The sequence below is a fragment of the Sminthopsis crassicaudata genome, chromosome 2 (genome assembly GCF_048593235.1).
Source record: "Sminthopsis crassicaudata isolate SCR6 chromosome 2, ASM4859323v1, whole genome shotgun sequence".
Taxonomy (NCBI): domain Eukaryota; kingdom Metazoa; phylum Chordata; class Mammalia; order Dasyuromorphia; family Dasyuridae; genus Sminthopsis; species Sminthopsis crassicaudata.
The window spans coordinates 103,497,057-103,519,056 of NC_133618.1; the positions used below are offsets into that span (position 1 = coordinate 103,497,057).

Below are 22,000 nucleotides of genomic sequence, written 5' to 3' on the forward strand. Positions count from 1 at the left end.
CAAACAGAAATTAAACTATTTGTTCATGTTCACACAACTAGTAAGAATCTAAAGCTGGATTTGAATTTGTATCTTCTGGGAAAAAAAGTATGCTGGAGACAGATTTCAGAGGGCTTTAAATGCCAAAGAGAGTAATTTTTATTTTAACTTAAAGGGAATGAAGATTCCTTTTAAAATTGATGTATGCCATGGTGAGATCTGGCCTTTAAGAATGTCAGTTTGACAGCTGTGTGGAGGATGAATTGGAGAGAGGAAAACCTGGATTCAGGGAGACAAAATTGAGGTGGTTGCCATAGTCTAGTCAAGAGGTGATGAGGTTACATATTTGTAATCTGATAGTAGTGGAGGATGGCAAACAAGGGCAGGGAAGAAAAAAGGAGGGAAAAAAGTTACACAATAGTTTTTATTATATACTTAAAAAGGAATAGCAAGTTGTATATAATAGATTTGCAGTTTGATATACAATTATCTTTTTTTTTTACAATGTTATGGAAATGTTTGTTTATTAAGTTCAGAATAAAATAAATAAAATTAAAATGATAAGGGCTTAGACTAGGATGCTCACTGTGTAACTGAGAGGACAGATGATTGAAGACATGAAATTGACAAGATTCAGCAATTAATTGAATATGAGCATTGAGAAAGAATGAAGTGTTGAGGTTGATTTTTATGCTGCAAGTCTAAGTGATTAATAGAAATACAGAAGGAAGAGGGGAGCATGGATTTAGGACAAAAATAAATTCTGTGGTGAGCACACTGAGTTTGAAGTGCTGTGGAATATCCAAAAGGAGCTATCAAACAAGCCATTGGAGATTCAGGCCTGGAACTCAGGAGAGAGATGTAGTCTGCATATATAGAATGGGATATCATCTGCATGGAGATGAGAAATGAATCCATTAGAGCTAATTAAATCACTGAAAGTGTAGTAAGAGAAGAAGAGATGGTCTAGGACAGAGCTCTGGAAGATATCTTTGCACAAGGCAAAATACAGATAATGAATTTATGAAAGAGATAGAGAAATTTTTGTTTCATGGATTATAAGAGAACTTGAAGACAGTAATATCTAAAAACCAAGAGAGGAAAGAATTTACATGAGTAATTTGTGTCAAATAATGAAGGTATGTCAGAAAAGTTGAAGAATGAGAAAAAGTTATTGAATTTAACCACGAAGAGAGATGATTGATAACTTTGTAGAGAACAGTTTCCATAGAATAGTAGGGATTGCAAGGAACTGAGCAGTGAGTTTGAAAAAATGACAATGGAAATAGATAGTTACTCTCACCTTCATCCAGGAGTTTATCTGTGAAAGGAAAAAAAAAAGAAATAATATAACTTGAAGGGGTATTAATTAGGCAAAGTTTTTTAAAGGGTGGCGATCTGAGCAAGTTTGTAGTAGCAGGGAAAGGACAAGTGGATAAGGGCAATTAGGACAAAAAAAAAATTTATGATTAAATGGATAAGCTCCTGGATGAGACAGAACAATGGGATCAAGTTCACAGGTAGCTGGGTTATAATTGGCAAGAACCATCTCCACATATAGTTAGTTCAGTATGACCTGTTCTTGATGAATCACACTCTTTGTAATCAATACTTTTATAAGTCTAGCTTTCTGTCCACTATGCCTCTCATACACATATACATGACATAAAATAAAATTATGTTATATTTAATGTTTTCAAGTGCCTTTTTTGTCTGTATAGCTCCTAACAAAATTAGAAAGATATAATTTAATAGCAATTGCATATGTTCAAGCAAGAGAGAATAGAATAACTACGCATTGTCTGTAAGAATATTTGTCAAAAATGTTTTGAATAATTCCCTTTTTTGCTTCAATATTTTGAATTTTTAACAATGGTTAATTTTTTAAATATGTCTTATTAATCCTTTGAGCTATTATATAGCATATAGTTTGTTGAAAAGAATTGAATTTAGTGTGTTCCCCAAAGTGAGATGGTTCTACAATTGAATATAAATAGGAAATTAGCTTGGTCATAATTAGGAAATTGAGCCATGGTTTTAATGATTCCATGCTACACACGTCTGTAAAACATGTGTGTATGCATATATTACACATAATATTTTTTAAAAAACGTAAGTTTCTTCCTGGTTAGTACTAAATGACTGTAAAATGATAGAAAACCCCAATCTCAGAAGAGTCAGAATTGCAGGAGCTTGGTGGGCACAGGATAGTACTTGCAATGAATTAACCTGAAAAAATATTTTAAAATACATATACCAGGGCATGCATAATAAATAAGGCATTAAGCCAATTATGATATGAAAATGAGTGATGACAACATTAGTATTAAAAAAAGAATAAGAAAGACCTTCTAGAGTCTCAAGTACAACCTCCATGGAAGAATGAGGAAGAATCACAGAAAATGGGAAGAGAGAATGGATAGATTGCTTCCATCTGCATTGGGGAAGAAGTGCAAATCACAGAACCACTGAAGTGCTATCATTTAAATAGGTATCCCTGCTGAAAGACTAATTAAATATTGAATATACTATCATTTTTAGAGTGAATATTTTTACACAGAGTGAACTAATGTAAGAAGAATCGTGGATCTTAGAGGTCCCTTTGGGTTAGTAATGTACTTTGATTCAAGGATCTAATCTTCTGATTCATACATCTAGGAGGAAAAGTTCTCAGCAAACTGTATCACATCAACCAAAGTAACAAAGTAACAAACCAACAACCACAAAACAAAGTAACAAAGAAAAAAAAAAATATATATATATATATATAAGACCTGCTTCTCTGTGTGGAAATACCTAAGATGCTAAATGAATTATAGTACCTTGAAGCCTCATAAAAAAAAAAAAAAAGCTAAAGGTAATGATCTGAAGGATGATGGCCATAAAATCTTACAAACTCTCTCTCAAGAACATTTATAGATAAAATTGGAAGGAGGTGAACATACCACTTGGAATGAATCAACTGGCAATTTAATAGTGATTTAATTTAATCAATAATAAGAACAGTAACTCTACCTTTGGAGTCTTCCTGCCCAGTATTATTATTATACTATACCCAGTAGGAGGGTAGAAATGGGTATCAGAATAAATTAAGAAACTCAAGGCAAAAAATCTTATTTTATTGGTCCAGCAAACTTCTGGTGAGAAAATCATCAAATTACCAAAGCAAATTAACAAATAAAGGAGTACTGGGAATTTAAGTGACTTATCTAGCATCACACAACTAATGAGCATCAGAGGCAAGACTCAGAGCCAGGACAATCTGACTCCTTGCTTCTGTATACTACACCATTCTTATTGTTGTTCAGTTGTTCAGTCATTTGACTCTTCATCACCTCCTTCTGTCCTCCACTATTTCTCAAAATCTGTCCAAGTTCGTGTTTGTTGTTCCCATGACACTATCTCATCCTCTGCTATCCCCTTTTCTTTTTGCCTTCAATCTTCCCCAGCGTCAAAGTCTTTTCCAATGAATCTCATCTTCTCATTATGTAGCCAAAGTATTTAAGTTTTACTTTTAGTATTTGTTTTTTTCCAGTGAATAATCTGAATTAATTTCTTTAAGGATTAACTAATTTGATCTCTGTTATCCAAGGGACTCTCAAAAGTTTTCTCCAGAACCACCTTTTGAAAGTATCAATTCTGTGGCACTCCGTTTTTCTTATAGTTCACTTCTTACAGCTAAACAATGCTATAGTTTTGACTACATGGACCTTTGTAAGCAAGGTGATGTCTCTGCTTTTTAGTATCATGTCCAAATTTGTCATAGCTTTCCTTCCAAGAAGCAAGTATCTTTTAATTTCATGGCTGTAGTTACCATCTATGTCTGACATTGCTTCCATTTTTTTTTTTCTCCATTTGCCAGGAAGTAGTGGGATCAGTTGCCAAGGTCTTAGGTTTATTTTTTGAAATTAAGCTTCAAGCCAGTTTTTTTATTCTCCTCTTTCACCCTCATCTTAATTTCTTTTCACTTTCTGCCATCAGAATGGGATCATCTGCATAGCTAAAATTATTGATATTTTCCCAGAAACCTTAATTATAGCTTTTGAATAATCCAGCCTGGCAGTTCACATAATGTGCTCTGGATATTAGTTAAACAAATGAGATGACAGCTTTGTCATACTCTTTTCCCATTTTAAACCAAACAATCATTCCATGTTTGGTTTCTTGACTTGCATACAGGTTCCTCAGGAAACAAGTAAGATAATGTAGTGCTCCTATTTCTTTAAGGATTTGATATATTTTGTTGTGATCCACACAAAGGCTTCAGTCAATGAAGTAGAAATAGATGTTTTTATGGGTCTCCCTTGCTTTCTCTATAATCCAGTAAATGTTAGCAATTTGCTCTCTAGTTTTTTTGTCTCTTGAAAGACAAGGCTGCTCTTCTGGTAATTCTCTGTTCACATATTGTTGAAATCTAGTTTACATAATATTAAGCATAACTTTGATGGCATATGGAATGAACACAATTGTAGGTCATTTGAACATTCCTTAGTAGTGCCATTCTTTAGTATTGGGACATAATCTGATCTTTTCCAGTGGCTCCTCTTGAGTTTTTCAAATTTGCTGGTACCATCCTACCTTCCACATATACCTATGTAGAACTTATACACATTCACAAGTTACATGTCAATGACCAATTATATTGTTATACAATAATTTCTTATTTATGCCCAGTATTCCACTCTATTGTTTAAAATGAATCAATGCATAATGTCAATATTGGGCATATTCTCTTTGCATGGGTATGGAAAACTGAGAAAAAAACACTTTAAACTAGGAAAATCTTACCAAATTAAAGAATTTAATGCTTCATTGAGACTCTTCTCAAATTATTCTAAATTCCTCTAAAAATTTCTTCTGAATTTTCTTCTTTATTCATTTTTCTTCTTTTCTTTTTTCTGTGTCTTTTCTTCTCTTGCTTAGACATATAATATTATCTACGTTGTGTTCATTTATAAGTAAAGAGAGAAGTGTAAATAGTTTAATAGTAATAGTAAATAGTAATAAAGTTGATTTTTCAGCACATCTTTCCTACAAACCACATAGCCTATACTCATTTATTAATTCAGCAAGCATTTATTAAGCACCTGTTGTGTGTCAGGCACTGTGTGAAATATAAGGCTTACAAAGGCAATAATAAAACAGTCTCTACTCTCACAAAACTTACATAGAATAAAATTGCACTGATAAGTAAACATTATATGTACACACACAAAATTAATACAACATAAATGGGAGGATAGTAACAATGAGGTGGGGATTGGGATGGGCCTCATGTAGGAAATTGTATTTCCAATCTGATCCAATCCAATAAAGATTTAAGTTGTCTACTATATGCCAGGTGCTATGTTAATCACTGAAGATACAATTAATAAAAAGATAGTCCCTGTCCTTAAGAAGGGTGAAACAACATACAAAAGGAAGCAGGAAAGCACTGAGGGAGGGCGACAAATAAGCACCAAGGCATATCTTGTTCTGTAGAGCTGAAACCAGGCAGGACAGCAAAAGCAAAGTAGAATGAGCTTGAATTTATTCAATTTGAGGGATCTATTTCTGTGACCTTATTACTATAGGTAAATCCTAGTGAAATACATTGCAACCCATCCATGACTCTTTATGTGTTCTCATAAATCTCCCAGAAGAGATCCAGTCAATATATGGAGGGATTTCTATATCTTTTGATATTGCCCAGGTACCAATTGAACAAATAGATTATATCCTTATGCTTACTATAAGACAAACTCATCTCCTTTTCAGTTCCTCATATTTCTTTGATAATGGCAATATCTTTTTGATATTATTTTTTCTATTCAGTTCTTTCTAGAGGGTAGTTATAGATTAAATTGATCTTTGTTATTGGTTTGAGACATATGTGTGTGTGTATATATGTATATATATATATTTACTTCCACCATAATCGCCTATGACTAACTTCACTATTGCTTAAATGGATAGATCATTTAGCTTAAATAGATATATCACAAATTAGAAGACCTGGGCTTTATTGCTATATCTGATGATCAATTTATTTCTTTCTGTCTTACTTTTCCTATCTCCAAAAGAAGACTAATCCTATCCACAGCTATCTGCCAAATGGGTTAAAAAGTAAATTCTGCAAAAGCATTTTAAGATTTTTGGAAAAATATAAAGTCAACTCACATTGTTTTATAAATAGGACCTTAAACAAACCATTGGCGAGTTGCCATGGTATTTTAATAGTTAAACACATTTCCTTGTAGATATATTTGAAGGTTTTTTTGTCACATTTTTCTAGAAAATACCATCAGCTATAGTTCTAAACAGTAGTAGTTGTTTATTTCTCCACTCAGGAGGCTCTTGAGCTTTCAATATGTAGGAGCAAGAAAATTTTTTTTAAAATGTGATATAATCACTGGATTTTTCCTTCACCTAAATGACTGTTTCTTAACTTTTTTTTTTTTTTTTTTTTTTTTTTTTTTTTTATGTCATAGACCCTTTTGGCAGTTTGGTGAAGCTTATGGATCTCTTCTCAAAATAATTGTTTTTAGACTAATAAAATACATAGGAAAACAAAGGAAATCAAAGGTTATTAAAAATAAAGATTAATCTCCCCCATCCAAATGCGTGTGTTTACTGAGATTTATTCATTAGGTCTATGGACCACACGTTAAAAATTCCTGATCTAACCCAATTCATTTTTTATCCAAGCTCTAAAGCACTGAATTAATCTAACAATGTGTCCTATTTAACTAAGCTTAATAACTGGAAACATGAAAAAGCTAATTAAATTTTAGTATACATCGAATTATCAAAATAGCAATTTTAAATGTTTTAGTATAATGTTTTATGCTTTCTGCTCTCCAAACAGATTTTTGATATTTCCTGGGATCCATATCAGCCGAACAGAGTGGTTAGTTGTGGAGTGAAACATATTAAGGTAAAATTAGTTTTATTGCTTTGATATTTCTTTTTTATTTTAAACAGACTTCAGGTGAAGTTATTTTATACAAATACTTGAAAATTTGAAGAAACTGCTAAGTAATCACCTTAGGGGAAACCTTTTCTTAATTCTATGATGCTTTTATCTATCTTTTATCCATCCATATCTAATTCTAGCTGATAAGGCAGACTTTCAGAAATGCAAAATAACAGCAAGGAAATAAAGTACCTAGCAGGCATTGTAAAGGGCACTCCACGTAATTAAATATTAAACAGTGAAGTACAGAATATTTTCAGCATTATACCTTTTAGAGGAGTTGTATTTTAAATTCAGTGAAACAATAATTTTTTTAAAAGGTTGAGGAATACATTTAATATATTTCAAGTCAGTGGAATTTTTCATCTTTTGAAATGTTTTCTTAGCAGACAGGAACCATATTGCAGTCAGCATAGAAATACAAGGACATCTTTTCTTCTTCATCTTTTTTAATTTGTCTGTACCAAGAAAGCAAGACAACAGGAAGGCAGACTGAAAAGAAAAAAAAAGTGCCATTCTGTTCTCTATTACCCAGCCTGGGCTACACAGAAAATAAAATTAACTCAAGCAACATTCCTTACTTCTTACTTTACACTGATTACACCCTAGAAGCATGAGTATATATATGCCTTCTGTTTGTAAGGTTGGTAGATAACTATGCAAAAAAAAAAAAAAAAAAAAAAAAAAAAAGAGGAACGGACTAATTTATTTTGTGATTTTAACACATTACTTCTTTTAACATAATCTCCCTTGTCCACTTAATAAAAAGGATGAGGGAAATTTACAGATTCTCTTGAGTTGTAAAGTATATATGATACCTCAGATGCAATCTTGTACAATCCAGACCTAGAAAAAATCCCCTCTACAAGAAGTACAACAACTGGCTGGATAGATAGATAGACAGACAGACAGACAGAGCAGCTGTTAAGTGTTGACTTTGATCTATAGAGAAATAGTTAGATTAATACATAGACTGATAGACAGCCAACCAGATAGATGAATAGATGAATAGATAGACTGATAGACTGACAGCACCTGTTTAATGTTGACTTTGACTCTATAGAGAGATATAAAGACAGTTAAACAGATGAATAGATAGACTCATAAACTGATAGATGGATAGATGAATAGACCAATACTTAAGTGGATAGACAGATAGATATAAAGTGACAGAGAAATAGATAAATAGGTGAATAGATAGCTCATCTGCTAAGTGTCTACTATGTACCAGGCCCTATGCTGGGAAATAGGAACACAAATACAAATTTTATACACACACACACACACACACACACACACACACACACACAGGGAGTCCTTTAATTCAAAAGTCTTACATAGTAAGGGGGACAACATGTAAAAGGGACAGCTATGAAGTATGGTGCTAGGGGAGGGATCTTCAGGGTGAACAGGTTGCTGAAATGGAAATGGAAGTCCAGACAATCAGAAACTCTGGACCAAAAATGAACATGATTGACCCGAGTGCTTCTTAAAATGGAGGCTCTCAGCAGTAACTAATTAATTAGAGGAAAAGGCTTCAGGAATGAAGGAATCTCTAGGTAAGAAGATTGCTGGAGAAAACATGGTAAAATCCTAGATTTTACCTGAAGATTTCTAGTGAGAAGAAACCCTCTACTTCCTGAAGCAGTTCACTTTTGGCTAATTTTAATTGTTAGGAAGTTTTTTTTTTTCTTACATCAAACCCAAGCTTGCAACTTCTTGCTAGATTCTGGCATTCTAGGACCAAAGAGAACAAATGTGATCTCTCTTCAACATGACAGCCCTTCAAATATGGAATGATGGTTATGGTGCTCCCTAAATTTGCTTTTCTCCAGGCTAAACTTTCACAACTGTTGTTGTTTTCCTAGCAGATTCTCACATTTAGATGAAATCCCAGATTGCTTCTTTCCACCAAATTTTATGAACTGATATAAAAAAGATGCTATATTGTTTGACTACTTCAGAAATATCCTCCCCTTCATTTTGATTGAAAAACTTCCTTTCTGACTTCTGTGTAAAATTGTGTTTGAAGAACTCTTTCATCAAATTCATTGTTTCCAGAATGAAATTGTGTATTTTGTTGTTATTGTTGTTGTTGTTGTTGTTGTTTTTGAGGAAGAGGGAGTAGTGAGGGAATAGGGGTTAAGTGACTTGCCCAGTTATAAATGTTAACTGTCTGAATTATGAGACTGGATATGAAATCAAATTCTTCAGGACTGGTGCTCTATCCACTGTGTCACTTAACTGCCCCTAGAGTGAAATCATTTTTGACAATTCTCTGTAGTACAAGTGGTGAGAGGGAAAGCATTCCCTAGTCAGCCTTTTTTTAAAACAATCCCTATGCTTATCCTTCCATGTGTTTTATTGTTCCTTCTTATTCTTCCTGCTTTGGTGACATGAATGAGGGGCTGAATAGGAATTACTAAGTATCATGCATGATAAGAAGATTCAAGATAGCTTTGAACACATTTTGTAATCTTCAACAAAAGGCTTTAATTTAACCTGAGAAAATAATTCTCAAGTCATATTTGGTCTTGCATAAGCAACAAATAAAAGTTACCTATTTCATACTTTTCTAATAAGCCTAGAAGAATAAAAATTACATGTATATTTCTATAGAGCCACTATTTAGCTACTTTTTATTAAACTATAAGCTTTGGGAAGTTAAGGACTTAAATGAACAATATTCTCCTGTCTTTAGCCTGTATACATCATCTAGTTTAATAGATGTTTTCTGAGTTGTTGAACTGAAATGCTATCCCTTATCTCAAAGAATACCAGGAAACTAAATCATTTAGAAACTAACCCTTTGATCATTTACTTTTTCTTGGTTTTATGCAGAACTAAACACCCTCAAACCATATTTATTGGATACCAACTAAGTTTGTTTGGGACAATGATTCCTCTTTTTTCCCCTCCACTTACTTCTTTCCTTAGCTAACTCAAATTTTTAATCTACTTATCTAAAAGCTGAATGCCTCATGTTTTTGAAATCTCATTTATAAAATCTCAGGGACCTCTTTTTTGTCAGCTTCATTAATTACACTTTAGCAGATATCCATTAGTGAGAGTTAAAACAAGCACTCATTTGTAAGACAAATTGAGAGTATCTGCCAGTGAATGAGGTCCAGTTAAGTCCCCTAATGGCTAGGCTCTTGCTGCTGTCTACAACTTAAAGATTTTGTTCTAAGGAAGAAATTAACCAAAAAAATTTCTGCAGATTCTATCAGAAACCTATGATCACAGTTCATATTTTATGTATCAAATTATCAGATATACCATTTACTTCCTTTATCAAATCATTTCAGCTAGTCCCAAGGTGAGTACCATAATTGATACTAAAAGAATATATATCCAGCATACCTTGGGTGAAAGCCTTGAGTGAAATTCCTATACATATTTTGCTTAATTACCAGCATTTTGTGGCATACAGTCAAACTGTAATTATCTGAAATTAGCATTTGAAAAACAATAACAACTTGGGGTGATATGCTTCATTGAATCTGAAGCAAACAAACCTAATAGGTTTGTGGATTGCAGAATTTTAATGTAGGAGGGGACCTTTAGTAGCCAGACTCAATGATCTGTATTTACAGGCTGTACTGTGGCAATAAAACCATTCACTCCACTTTTTCAGAGCAAATGACTATCACCTAGACTGACACCCATACTTACAGGTGTCATACTTATGCATACTTATCCACATACTTATGTGGATACTTATATATTTATCCATACTTATCCAACATTTGGATAAGTAATTAATATTTTCAGTTCTCATAAATTCTTATAAATTGGCTTGTATTCTAATCCAATATTGTTCTTTACTATTCTGTCTTAGCAAAGATATCACAACATGAAATGATTAAAACAGAGATGTCATTTGACTATTCTTCATTTTTTTCAAATGGGTCTGTAAACCATTTAACCAATATGTTAAGTGTATCACTGAATCTTCATATTTATGTATTCTGCTATGACAATCCTCCAATACTTGAAGATAGTTGTCATGTCCCTTCTAAGTCTTTTCTTCTATAGACTAAAGCTCCGCAATTCCTAAAGTGATACTAGTTATGGAAATCATATGACATCATATTTTCTTGGTTGCTTTCCACTGCCATATCAGTGCTTTTCCTAAAATTAAGTTACTCAGAACTAAAAATAATTTTCTCTAACTTATGGGCAGATTATATGGAATTTTGTTTTAAAGACTTAAGACTTATAGTGTCATAGTTATAAGAATTACCAGTGTGGAAAATTAAAGTAAATTGCCTAGAATCACATATTTATCCAATATTTGGGTAAGTAATTAATATTCAGTTCCTATAAACTAGCTTGTATTCTAAACCAATATTGTTCTTTACTACTCTGTCTTGGCAAAGAGATCAAGTATTTGTCATAGGTTGCTTATTTGTGGTTTATACCCAGGATGAGCAAAGTAAAGAGAAGTGACTAAATGCTCTATGAAATAGTAACAAGTAATAGGTAACAAGATAACAAGTAACTTCAGGGACATGATGAAAGCAAATCCTTCATTGCATTTATTTGTCTTATAGAAGAGGTGATCATCATCAGTATAAGCCATGGAAATATCTGAAAGAACCCATATGCCAGCATCTCTGGCAGACATGAATAAGGTAGAAGTAAAGAAGTAGAGAAATTCTACAACCCAAATTGATAAAATAATTATTATTCATCACTTGGTGTCCCCCCTGCTTCCTTGGACAGCAAATACATTTTGTTGCTATAATTATGCTTGAAATCATTCCATTTTGCTATGGAACATGCCAAAAAGAGGTGGCAGTCTGATGTTCTTGCCTCTGTAATGATGAAACTTAGGAATCCATTTTGAAGAAGATCTATGATATAAACCTCCATCTATGCAGATCAGTAATGGCTCTATAATTTGTAGTTTTTGTAAGCAGTCTAGATCAGTGAGAGATTAAATGACTTTCCTAGGGTCACATAATCTCTCTATGTCGAAGGTGACATTTGAACCCTGGAACTTAGGGGTGGGGTCTCTATTAAGATACATAGCTTTTTAAAATTATGGCCATTTATACCATTTAAGAGTGAAAGGAAAATAATAATGAATGAGCAGCTTTTCAGTACATTGAAGTATTTTACTTATAATTAATTAATTAACAAAAGAGAAATTGGAACACTGAAGCATAGATATTTGCTTAAAAGAAACCTTCAGAACTCATAGAGCTGGAAGGGATCCCAAAAGCCATCATTAAAAACCAAATAGAATCTTAACAGATGAAGAAACTGTTGCTTAATGAGATTTAGTGAATTGCCCGAATTCACACAAGTAGCTAATAGTGGAATTGGTATTCAGAATCTAAATCCAGTGTTCTTTCCAACATAGCTCACTATATTTTCCAGCTCTCAGTCTACTTCTAATTAACCAGTAAACCTTTCATCTGAAAATATGGACATATTTTAAATGTTATGAGTTTCTTTTTAAAACTCTTGTGATCGATGGATCAAAATGAATGATGATTCACTTTGAATGGACTCAAAATGACTTATGAATTACTCTAATTCTCTGAAGTTATTGACTTTCTTGGTACTAAAAATGAAATAATTTGACAAGCAATTAGCATTGCTAAAATACAAACAGAGCTAGTTCCTTAATTACTAAATCATTGAAAATACATTTTTTTTACACAGGAATAAGTAAATATAAGGAATCCTTAGTTACTAAATCATTGAGGAAAAAAATATATATATATATATTTTGCACAGGGCTGTAAGGAATAAATGAGATGATGTGTGAAATATTCTTTGTAGAATTTAAATCAGTTTATAAAGTTTACTTGTTATTCTAATTCTTTCCCACAGAAGCTTTTTAAATGATAGATTTTGGGCACAGTGATAGTAATAGTATCTGATTAAAAGATTGCAAGGTATTTTGACTTTTTTCCTCATTGAGGATAATAGCTCAGATAAAATGTTCCCTATAACTTTTTTATGCCATGCAACCCTAGCAAATAAGAATCAGTGATGAGAGACTTTGGAATAATCTATTTTTGAAGGTGGTTTTTAATCTATTGTTTTTGTTCTATAGTTTTGGACACTATGTGGAAATGCATTGACTGCTAAAAGAGGAATATTTGGCAAAACAGGGGATCTACAGACAATCCTTTGCCTTGCGTGTGCCAAAGAAGATGTTACCTACTCTGGTGCTTTAAATGGAGATATCTATGTCTGGAAAGGGCTAAATTTAGTACGCACAATTCAAGGAGCTCATAGTGTAAGTATCATGATGAGGAAATTGGAGGATAGCTTTGGAAATCATTAAAGACTCTACCTATGTATTTTTGATCCACTCCTTAGGATTATACTGACCTCAATGAGCTCTCAGCATGAATTAAAGGAGCATTAAAAATGAAGGATTAGGTTTCAAATTGAATACCTGTTATATCTCATGACTATTTTCTAAGTTGCTGGGAAGAAAATGCATTTCAAGGTCACAACAATTTAAGTGCCATTCTCTGAGGCTATTAATCTTATAACTAGTACTATTCATCAGCAAAACCTTTTGTAAAATACTAGGCTTCTGTTATTTATAACACTTTTATTAGTTGAATTTTATTTTAACAGTCTTGCTGTGAAATAAGATTTATAACTTTTTAGGCAGCCACGTGGTGAAATGGATACAGCACTAGATCTGGAGTCAGAAACACCTAACTTCAAGCCAGGCTTAAACACTTACTAAGTCTGTGACTTGTCATTTAACTTTTGTCTGCCTCAATTTCCTTATCAATAAAATGGGGACAATAGTAGCACCTACTCCCCAAGTTGTTGTGAGGATCAAAATTGGATAATCTTTGTGGAGCACTTTGCAATCCTTAAAATACAATATAAATATTGGCTCATTTCATTTTTGACTTTAATGATGTTTATTTTTAATGCTCTGAAAGTTTAGATGAGTAGCTTTTGCACCACGTCATGTCATATAAATTCTTAATGCTTATTTATGCAGGCAAAACTAATGTAGTTCTTTCTTTTTACAGCTTAAAAATAGGAGGATAGTGCTATCCTTATAATTCCTTTTGTCAGATAGTGTTAGGATTACTAAGTGAGAACTGAGGTTGTCTGGATAGTTACAAGGTGAGAACTCAGGTTGACTTGGTAGAAGGAGCAAGCCCATTGGCTGAAGTGGTTCTTCCCAGAAGCCCTTGCATTATCCCACGCCCATTCTCTGGGAGGATAAAGAGGACAGCAATCCAGGAAGAGGAGAGGACTCTGAATTGCATCAGGCTTGACGGGGCTCTCTGCAGGAAGGGAAGTCACTTCTTTGGACAAGAGTTAACAGCAACTGCCTGGAGACAACGGTTCATTACAGGAAGAAGAATCTGTCTGAGAGATTTGAGTAGACACAGCAGATCTCTTCCCAGAGAGCGATCCGGCAGATTCTGGAGACGACAGCTCGTTACAATTGGCGCCCAACGTGGGGCAAGGACTTTTGCTTATCCTGACAAGAGGAGCTAGACCAGACCTTCGCAATTTGGCGCCCGAACAGGGACAGACACGGTCCTGATTCCAGTGGAAAAGCTTCCAATCTAGATCTCAGTCTCTCTGACCCAGAACCGTGAGTAACGAGGAAACTTTGTTAAAGATTAAGTGAGCGTGCTAATAGATAAATAAGAAACTTGTTAAGGGCTAAACCAGCAATCTCTTATAGTGAAATGGGGCAATCACCTTCTGTTCAGGGAAAATGTTTAGAGAGCATCATCAAGGTTATGAAAAGCCAAGGATTAATTATAATTTTAGAGGAGATTACTGAACTTTTAAGAACTGTGAAGGTCATATGTCCTTCTTTTTCTCTGGAAGAAGAATTGGATCCAGATGAGTGGAAATTAGTAGGAGAGCAATTAGGTGAACAGTACAATTACCTTTGTGACATTTTACCCTTTGGTTCCAGACCAAACTCAGTTTCCAAAGATACAATTCATACCTACAATTTAATCCAAATGGCTTTAAAAAATGTTATTCTAAAGGAAGAGATGAAGGAGCAAAATGGGGAGGTGTCAACTAAACTAGGTGAAAAGGATGAATCAGATAACAATGAAGTTAAGTACAATTCTGAGCAACAGTAACAGGAGCACCTCCCATCTCCTCCCTCAATTAACCCTTCATGGGTGGAGCAAGAAGGAGGAGAGGAAGAGGCAGAAACACAAACAGAATTGTCTGTGAAGCAGTCTAAGCCTATGACAAGATTAGAAAAAGCATTGGTTAAAGCTAAGAGAGAAGGACAGGATATAAGTGATTTTATACATGCATATCCTGTGATTGAAAATACTGACTCTGTAGGTAAAAAAAGGAGAAGATATGCACCTTTAGATTTGAATAAAATTAAGGATTTGAAAAAAGGTTGTACCCTTTATGGGGCTACATCAGCTTATGTCAAAATGTTACTAGATGGTTTGTCTTATGAAGTCCTAACCCCGAATGATTGGAAATCCATAGCAAGGACATGTCTGGAACCTGGAGAAAATTTATTATGGCTTGCGGAATTTCATGAATTATGTAAAATTCAAGTCAGATGCAATTTGGAAATAGGAGTTAACACACAATTCACTTTTGAGCACTTAGCTGGTGAAGGTCAGTATGGAGAGAATTCAGAACAGATTCATTATACCATGACAATATATGAACAAATTGCTAAGGCTGCAATAAAAGCTTGGGGTGTCCTCCCTGGACAGAAAGATCGGGGAGAGGCTTTCACTAAAATACAGCAAGGTCCCAATGAACCTTTTGCAGATTTTGTGGGACGTTTGCAAACTGCTGTCAAAAGAACTATTGGAGAAAATTCAGCTACAGAAATAATGACCAGACATCTGGCTAAGGAAAATGCCAATGAGATTTGCAAAAGAATTATATGGGGATTAGACAAAGATGCTCCTTTAGAGGAGATCATAAGACGCTGTGCTACAGTGGGAACAAATGCTTTTTACACCCAGACAATGATGAATGTGGAAAGGCGGGGTCCCTCCTGGCAAGGGACTTCTAGAGAAACTCGGCGATGTTTTCAATGTGGAAAAGTTGGACATATAAGAGCTCAGTGTAGGTATGGAGATACAGGGAGAAGACAGGGTGAAAGAAGACCTAAAACCCCATGTCCAAAATGCAACAGAGGACTCCATTGGGCATCAGAGTGTAGAATAATTCAGGGAAATGGGATGAGGGGCCCAGGTCCAGGGCCCCAGGCAAAAAAGACTTGGGGCATGATGGCAGCTGATGTTACACCCAAAGAGCCTTTAGAAGGTCAGGACTCTGATGTAATTAACCAGCAGAAAAGCAATCACATGGCAGAAAGGGATTACCTGATAAGTGAGCCAAAAGGCAATCAGATTGCAAAAATGGATTACACTTGGGGAGAATACAGGCCTTTTAAACCAACAGGGCTGTGCCCAGTGCAAACAACTCCAGTGTAATTGTCAGATGATGAGAAGAGATTTAGAAAGTGGTAAATAGAAGGAAATTAGATAGGTTAACTGCCTGGGGGAGAGGGTTTGCTTGTATTTCTTCAGCAGGAGAAGGAATCAGATGGGTGCCAACAAGTCATATTCGGCTTGTCCACCAGAGAGAGACAGAAAAAGAGAAAGACCTCAAAATAAAGGAGAAGATCTAAGAAACATCTGACACTGAAAGATCATGAATAATAAGAAGACTGTTAAAGAACTTTAAAAACCAGCAGGAATCATTGGACTTCCTCACACAAGATGAGACTAATGGACAATGGACTTATGGACATTTATAAATTTTCAATTTATGTTTATTTGATTATGATTATGTTATATACTTCTAGCATGTGTTATGTTACTATGTTACTATGTGCTTATGTAATTTATGTAATTATCTGTAATACTTCCCATATTGATGGATTTATGTTTCAAGGTCATGACTGTCCTATGTTCTAAATCAAAAGAAAGGGGGAGATGTTAGGATTACTAAGTGAGAACTGAGGTTGTCTGGATAGTTACAAGGTGAGAACTCAGGTTGACTTGGTAGAAGGAGCAAGCCCATTGGCTGAAGTGGTTCTTCCCAGAAGCCCTTGCATTATCCCACGCCCATTCTCTGGGAGGATAAAGAGGACAGCAATCCAGGAAGAGGAGAGGACTCTGAATTGCATCAGGCTTGACGGGGCTCTCTGCAGGAAGGGAAGTCACTTCTTTGGACAAGAGTTAACAGCAACTGCCTGGAGACAACGGTTCATTACAGGAAGAAGAATCTGTCTGAGAGATTTGAGTAGACACAGCAGATCTCTTCCCAGAGAGCGATCCGGCAGATTCTGGAGACGACAGCTCGTTACAAGATAGGAGAATGGTTAACCTCCAAATCATGAATACCAGATTATTTAAGTTATGATGGTAACAGTTGCTGAAATGGAGAGTGCTTAATTAAATGAGTATCAAGGACAGAAAAATAAAGGAAAATGTGGAAGGAAAAACACTTCTAAAAAGATGATAGTGAACAGAAATTTGTTGAACTACTTATCCCTAACTTATTAGATCCTTTTCCCCCTGAAAGATTGAATACTGCTCTTCACTAACACATAATCTTGAAAATGAAGAGAATGTTAAATGTACTCTTTGAAAAGCTCAGTTCTGGAAACAAAAAAATGCTGTTCTATGTTGACATTAAGTTTTTGTTTTCTTGATTATGGACCAGTCTTCTCATTGTCTAAGTCCTCCATATAGTCTTCCATCAGCAAATACTATAAGGGAAGCATTCATTTGGTCAAGAGACCAGGACATTTTCTTTTCAAATTCACAAAAAATCAGTGAGTAGAATAACTGATATGTAGCATTATATGATGCCACTTTACTTTAGTGGAACTCTTAAGCATGCTAAAAGAAAGTTAATGTGAAAAGCATGATGATATGTAGCTTGTGAAGCTACTTGAAGGATTTTTTTAAAAAGCACAAACTGTTACAAATGTAGTTTTGATCATACTTAAGAAAATGCAATTGATACTTTTCAGTTCCAATTAGATTCCAAATGATATCTGACTGAACTTGTTCAATCATATCTCAGGCATTTCTGTATCAATAAAAAGTTTTGTATTGCTTGCTTATTTGTTTTTGCTCAATTTATTTGTATCCATGAGTGACTCAATATTCTTTATAAGTAATTTATAATCATTGAGTATTTACTATTTTAAAATTTGCTTTAGTTGTGATAATACTGCATAATATTGGTCATAATATGCTTTTCTCTTCTTTTTTTTTCTTTTTCTTTTTCTGAGGCTGGGGTTAAGTGACTTGCCCAGGTCACACAGCTAGGGAGTGTTAAGTGTCTGAGACCAGATTTGAACTCAGGTCCTCCTGAATTCAAGGCTGGTACTCTATCCACTGTGCCACCTAGCTGCCCCCCATAATATGCTTTTAAATATTAAAATTGAAAAGGATTGTTTCAAATAAAGTAGATTATCTAATTTGTTTATTAGATTATTTTTTTCAGTTGGAGAATATTTCCTTCCCAAACAAAATTGTCTAAGAATACACAATATCTAGATCTACTAACAATTTACAAAAATTAATGTTTTCTTTGTCTAATGATAAAAAGATATGTAGAGCCTATTTTCAGAATGATTGATTTGCTGACATGGCATTATTGGATTAACAGGCTGGAATTTTTAGCATGTATGCCTGTGATGAGGGTTTTGCTACTGGTGGTCGAGATGGCTGCATACGATTGTGGGATATTGACTTCAAACCAATAACCAAAATTGATCTCAGGGAAACTGAGCAAGGATACAAAGGTAATGCATGTAATATATTACTTGGCAATAAATTATGAGGTATGAAATAGTACAAAGTTAAATATTGTATAACCTAGCAGTATGATAGATAACTTACCTTTTTTATTGTTAAATTGTATGCTATCCTAATAATCAATAACACAAGACAGTTGACAACTGAGAGACGATCAGAACATTACACTTTCCCCAGTTTTTTTAAAGATTTTAGTTCATATAGACTAGATTCACTGCTAAAAAATGACTCAAGGGTCAGTTGATTCATTGATATGTTTTGCGATTTATTTTATTCTATTGAAAAAAGCTCCCAGTATTTTAAATCTCATCCAAGACCAGAGAATAGGGCTATTTTGGCCACATTATATGTGACACCCCTGCCCTAAGGTCCTGGGAAAGACAAAATCAAATCTAAATACTAACCCAAAACTGAACAGAGGCAGCTCCACACTGGAGACTTCTTCAAATAACCAAAGGAATCAGAATCCCTAAGTGAGATGGACTTCTACAGTCTATCCCATAGAGCAGATCCTGAATTTGACCTGCTACTTGTCATATGATTGTCATAAATGAGCTAAGACCTTAATCCAATGTAGTCCTGGAAGGGACCATGTGAAAAGAAGTATCATGGTACACTCCTAAATGGTTTGAGTGTTTCTCTTCTCTTCCGTGTTCTACTTTCTCTCAAAAAAACAATCAGTACCTGGTGATGGGAAATTAGACAGATGAAAAGAAAGGCAGATGGTCTAAGTGGTATGTCTGCAACATGGAAGAGAGGGATGATGGAGTGATGCCTTTAGACTGCTGATTTAGCAAGAACAACACTTGATAAATTACTATTTTAAATGATTATGGTAACAACTGATGAATCTTCTCAAATTAAGAATTCACTCTTCTCCCACTGTAATCATATGAGAGATCCCAACTCTGAATGAGGATGTTCAGAATTGCCCCCAGATCATTCTAATTAGAATCTTAGAGTTGACTCAATTTCTCTATACTTGGCACTGCCCATGCTCTATGGTTAGCCAATTTTTACTTCCTGCCCTTCTAGTCCTCATGACTCAGAACTCTTTCTGCCTAGGGGAGAGCCCTTTTCCTTCAGCTTCCCACACTCCCTCTTTCTAGTTTTGCTTTAGTTCTCCTCCCATCATTTATGCCTTCTCTTACCCATTGTGATTCCCAAATACTCCTTCTCTCAGGCAACCTCATATCAAACACTGGAAAATATACAATACAAAAGATAACGTTCTGCCCCAGAAATTTCAAGCAAACCAAAATATCTCTTCAAGACTGAATGAGAATTGATGTTATTTGTGTGGATCTTAGCAGGGTATAATTTGAGGGCCAAAGAAGGCCTTAGCAAATATATTGTCCCATTTTTCTCAGCCAGTGGACCATAGACCCCTAGGTCCAAAACATTAATGCAATGGTTCTTCATTTCATTAATACACAGACCATTGCCATTTTGACCTTGGTCTACTTCCAATAAAAATTCATTGTGATGAATTGAGTTTGTGTGTACCAGTTTTATAATATTGAAGCTTCATTTTGCTTAACAAGAAAAAAATTTTCAGCATAATCAATATGCAAATAAACATTTAGTCTGTGGTGTACACTGAATAATATTTCATTATATGTTGATGCCCTTGTGATAGATAACCCTTAAAGTAATTTAAAATATTGTTTGATTAAGGGCATTTTTTATCATATATTTTCTTAAACATTAGAATAAATGTCATAGAGGGGTATCTAAAAAGGGCTCTTCCTATTTGAAAGAGTTGGAGAACAACTGAGGTAGTCCTAATCTTTCATTTTACATATATGGCAACTGAGACTTAGAGAAGTAAAGTAGAATGCCAAGATCTGCCAAATAGTCATTGTTAGAGCCAAGATTAATAACCAGGTCTTCTGATTACAAATACAATTTTCTTATGTTTTTGGGCTTTTAAAAATTTCTTGATATAATTCAAGTTCCTTACATATTTTGGCAATAACACAATAAAGACTCATGAGTCCATTTCTAAGGAAATGAATCCTAGTGATTCATTTTGCTAATGCTACCTAATTTCTAATGTGCTCAGTACCTCTTTTAAACTAATTAGAAAAAAATAATTCAAAGTGGGTAGATCCCAACTCCCATGATATGACTCTAAACATTATCTACATACATTAAATTACACAGCTTTCAAGGAAGAAGTTAAAAACCATTGCTGGTAACCAGCATTAGTGAGTTGGAGCTTTTTTTTTTTTTTTAATAAAAAATTTATGTAGACATCACATTCTGTAAGATAAAAAGTCCCTGTTCTCTTCCAGAAAATCAAAAAAATAAAGCTAGAAATCATACTCATTTTTATACCAAAATGTTGGCTCTCATATAAAGGGTACAATAATGTGAAGATAATTTGGTATTGGAGAAAAATGGAAGAAAAACACTGTGAAGGTAGTTTTGCATTGACAGTTGGAGAAATCGCAGAAAACAGGAAATAGGCAGTCACAGTAGTACTGGAATGGACAAGCAATGACATACTTGTTAACAGGCCATGGAAATTTGATGAAAGAAGTGATCAGGCGGTAAAGTAAGTTTTAGGAAAAAGAAAGTAGAGAGATAGTAGAGAGGATGGGAAACAGAGACTATGGAAAGTGGAGAGAAAGTAGCAGTTTTATTCTCATAATGACACTGACCCCAGAGGCAAAACTAGCACTGAGGAGAAAGTTGCAAAGAGATTTTTAAAATTTTTTTAACAATGAGAACTGTCCAAAAGTAGAATAGGTTTCCTCAAGGGATAGTATATTAGTGCTTAAAGTAGGCCTTCAGACAAAGATATAGGACCATTTGGAGAGCATATGGTAGAGGAGATCTTTAGTTAGGCTTGTTGTGTCTCTTGAGATTCTGTGCTTCTGGGAAAATAAGGGGAAGTGCAAATATATGCTGAATTATTTAGCCCAAAGCCTTTTTTTTCCTTCAGGTCTACACAAGAAAGTATATCAGCCAATTGTATTAAGCCAAAAGATTCAGTGAGATTTTCCCAAGGATTGGACACTAGTCTAAAAAAAGTAGGTTTCAGACATCATTGCCATCATTACTATCATCAACAAAAATTTGTCTAGCAGTTATTATGCACTAAGAATTATGGACTTTATTTCCAAGGATATCATGGGTTTACTTGGAGGGAAAAGGAAACCTAAAAATTATAAGATATTAGATCGTGTCTATGGTTATCAAGATATCTACATCTCTGTGTAGCAGACTTGTAATTTGTTTACCAGAGATCTCAACTATTTCTTCTTTCTGT

At 34.4% G+C, this 22,000-nt stretch overlaps 1 protein-coding gene across 3 annotated transcripts in view; it reads left to right on the plus strand.

Moving 5' to 3' along the window:
* Window positions 1–22,000, plus strand: part of EML6 (EMAP like 6) — a 284,438-nt gene that overhangs the window by 138,408 nt on the left and 124,030 nt on the right. For all 3 annotated transcript variants that reach the window (XM_074286942.1, XM_074286941.1, XM_074286943.1), the window contains 3 exons: window positions 6,827–6,895; window positions 13,008–13,193; window positions 18,575–18,710. In XM_074286942.1, coding sequence (XP_074143043.1) covers window positions 6,827–6,895; window positions 13,008–13,193; window positions 18,575–18,710 — 391 coding nt within the window. The remainder of the gene's footprint in view (window positions 1–6,826; window positions 6,896–13,007; window positions 13,194–18,574; window positions 18,711–22,000) is intronic.